Source organism: Trypanosoma rangeli (assembly GCF_003719475.1).
Source record: "Trypanosoma rangeli strain AM80 chromosome Unknown Tra_15.4_contig_00739, whole genome shotgun sequence".
Taxonomy (NCBI): Eukaryota; Euglenozoa; class Kinetoplastea; order Trypanosomatida; family Trypanosomatidae; genus Trypanosoma; species Trypanosoma rangeli.
Genome location: NW_021706485.1, coordinates 1,807 through 4,089, shown reverse-complemented (window position 1 = coordinate 4,089; position 2,283 = coordinate 1,807). Strand labels below are relative to the sequence as shown.

The following is a 2,283-nucleotide window of genomic DNA, read 5'->3' as shown; positions in this document are numbered from 1 at the left end:
TCCTTTGCTTTTTCGTGGGGTGGGTTGAGCAGGGCCTCCTTCCACCGCATTGTTGTGCTTGTGGTTGTGCTTTTTGTGGGTTTTGTTGTTCCTTAAGCATTTGAGTGTTGCAGGTGTGTAGGATGTGTGCCACGTGTGCGTTTTCTCTGCGTTGGGTTTGTGCACGGGCTGCGGATGCAACGTGAATTTCATGTCTTTGTCTGTGTATGTACATATGCACCTCTGCAGGTATGTTGTGCGGTGAGGAGCAGATGCGTGCCCCGTGCGGTGCAGGGTTTAGTGGGCACATATGGCCAAGCGGCTGGGCAGTGAGACGTGAAGTAAGGCAATGGGTTCAACGCCTTTTTTTTTTTGGCCGGTGAGGATTTGGTATTTGGCGCGATCCCGGCCTCGAGGTGTGTTGCGCCCTTGCTGTGTGGGTGCGTGTTGCTCGCGGGGGAGACCAGAGGGCGGAGCGAAGTTCTTGTCGTCTGTGCGGCCCGTCCTGCGTGTGTGGTTCTTAGAGGCTTTTTTCTGTCCCCGTCTTGGACTCGTTTTGTGCGGTAAGAAATCTAAAGAAGCGAGCTGTAAAAGAAGAACACGCACACACGCGTGCACGTAGACACAGTAGAGGCTACTTGTTGGTGCGTGCCCAGTGTATAGGCGGGAATTGAGGCTACTCGAGTCTGTTGGCGTGAGAGATGCCAGGCGAAGCTCTTGTTGAGCATCTCGCCACGGGATCACAGAAGCCCATCTCTGAGCCCCATCGCTTTTTCATTTTGGTGATTGGGGCCTTTGGCTCTTTGTGCTCCTCCCTAAGCTACGCCTTTAATCTCATCTCAATGGATATGCAGTCCCGATACCACCTCAGTGGGCGCGATATTTCGACGATCATCACGGTTGGTTTGGTGATCTCCTACTTCCTTGTACCGTATGGCTTTCTTTATGATCACTTTGGGCCGAAGCCAATCTTTGCCCTGTCGACAACGTTGTTTCTGCTCGGGGCGTTTCTGTTCGCGCTTACATTTCGCGGCACAATTGAGGGTAGTGTGGTGCGCCTAAGCGTGTTCAACGTAATGTTGTCTCTTGGGAGCACGTTGTTTGATGTGGGATGCTTGATGACAGTGATGAGCCACTTTCCGGCGAGCAAGGGCGCTGCGGTGGCTATTATGAAGTCGTGCCTTGGGTTGGGCTCTGCCATCGTGGGGAGCATCCAGCTCGCCTTCTTTGACGGGAGTCCAGACATCTACTTTTATTTCCTGATGGCGCTGGTTCTCGTGGTTGGAGTTGCAAACTTCTTCCTTTTAACCCTGCCGCCGTACATATTGACGGGATATGAAGAGAACCATTTGAGCGCCGAGGAAAAGGAGCATCGCCTGGCACGACGGTCCGTTTACCTGCGGCAGCAGCCGCCCCGAATTCGCTTTATTGTTGGCCTTGCGGTAGTTGTGGTGTTGGTTGTGTATTTGCCGCTGCAGAGCGCATTGTCTGCGTACCTGAAATTGGGGAATACTTCGCACATTATTTTTGCGGTCGTCATAATTGTGCTCGTTGCGATATTACCGGTGATGGCGTTGCCTGTTCCATGGATGGAGAGAAAGGGGACAAAACAAATTGCGGATGGCTGCAAGTGGGCGGAGAATCGGGGAGCAGGCGATGATGAGTTAAATGAACCCGTAACAGAAGACGCTCGTTCAACCCACGTGGAGACGGACATAGACTACATTGCGCCGCAGTACCAGACAACCTTCATGGAGAACGTGAGGACGCTGAAGGTGTGGGCTCTCCTGTGGTGCTATTTCTGTCCCGCGGGTGCGCAGATCGTGGTGATTTTTAATGCTAACTTCATCTACGCCGCGCTGGCTGGTGAGGAGGTGAACAGCTCAGTCAAAACACTGTTAACGGTGCTGACCGGCGTGGGGAGTGCGGTGGGTCGGCTGGCGATGAGTTACTTCGAAGTCTGGTCGCAGTCACGCAAGGCGGAGGATCGAATCCCCATCACGGTGACTCTGTTTGGTTCTATTATTTGTGCCGTGTTGTCAACGGTGCTGTTCCTCGTGTTGCCCAAAGCCGCACTGCTGTTGCCGTACTTTATTGCGTCATTGGGTAACGGGTTCAGCGCCGCCACGGTTGTGTTGGTTGCCCGTACACTTTTTGCCAAGGACCATGGCAAGCACTACAACTTCTTTTCATTGCTCCAATGGGCTCCACATTATTATTGAACCGTCTTATGTACGGCGAGTGGTACACGCGTGAGGCGGAGAAGCAGGGCAGGAAGGTTTGCTTTGGCCGGGAATGCGTGAT

The 2,283-nt window shown here is 53.2% G+C and overlaps 1 protein-coding gene across 1 annotated transcript; it reads left to right on the top strand.

Moving 5' to 3' along the window:
- Positions 1 to 680: 680 nt before the first annotated feature.
- Positions 681 to 2,201, top strand: TraAM80_09963 (uncharacterized protein; the record flags this gene model as incomplete). The annotated part of the gene is made up of 1 exon (XM_029386616.1): positions 681 to 2,201. One exon carries the CDS (start codon positions 681 to 683, stop codon positions 2,199 to 2,201), a length of 1,521 nt encoding a protein of 506 aa, XP_029233536.1.
- Positions 2,202 to 2,283: the final 82 nt, after the last annotated feature.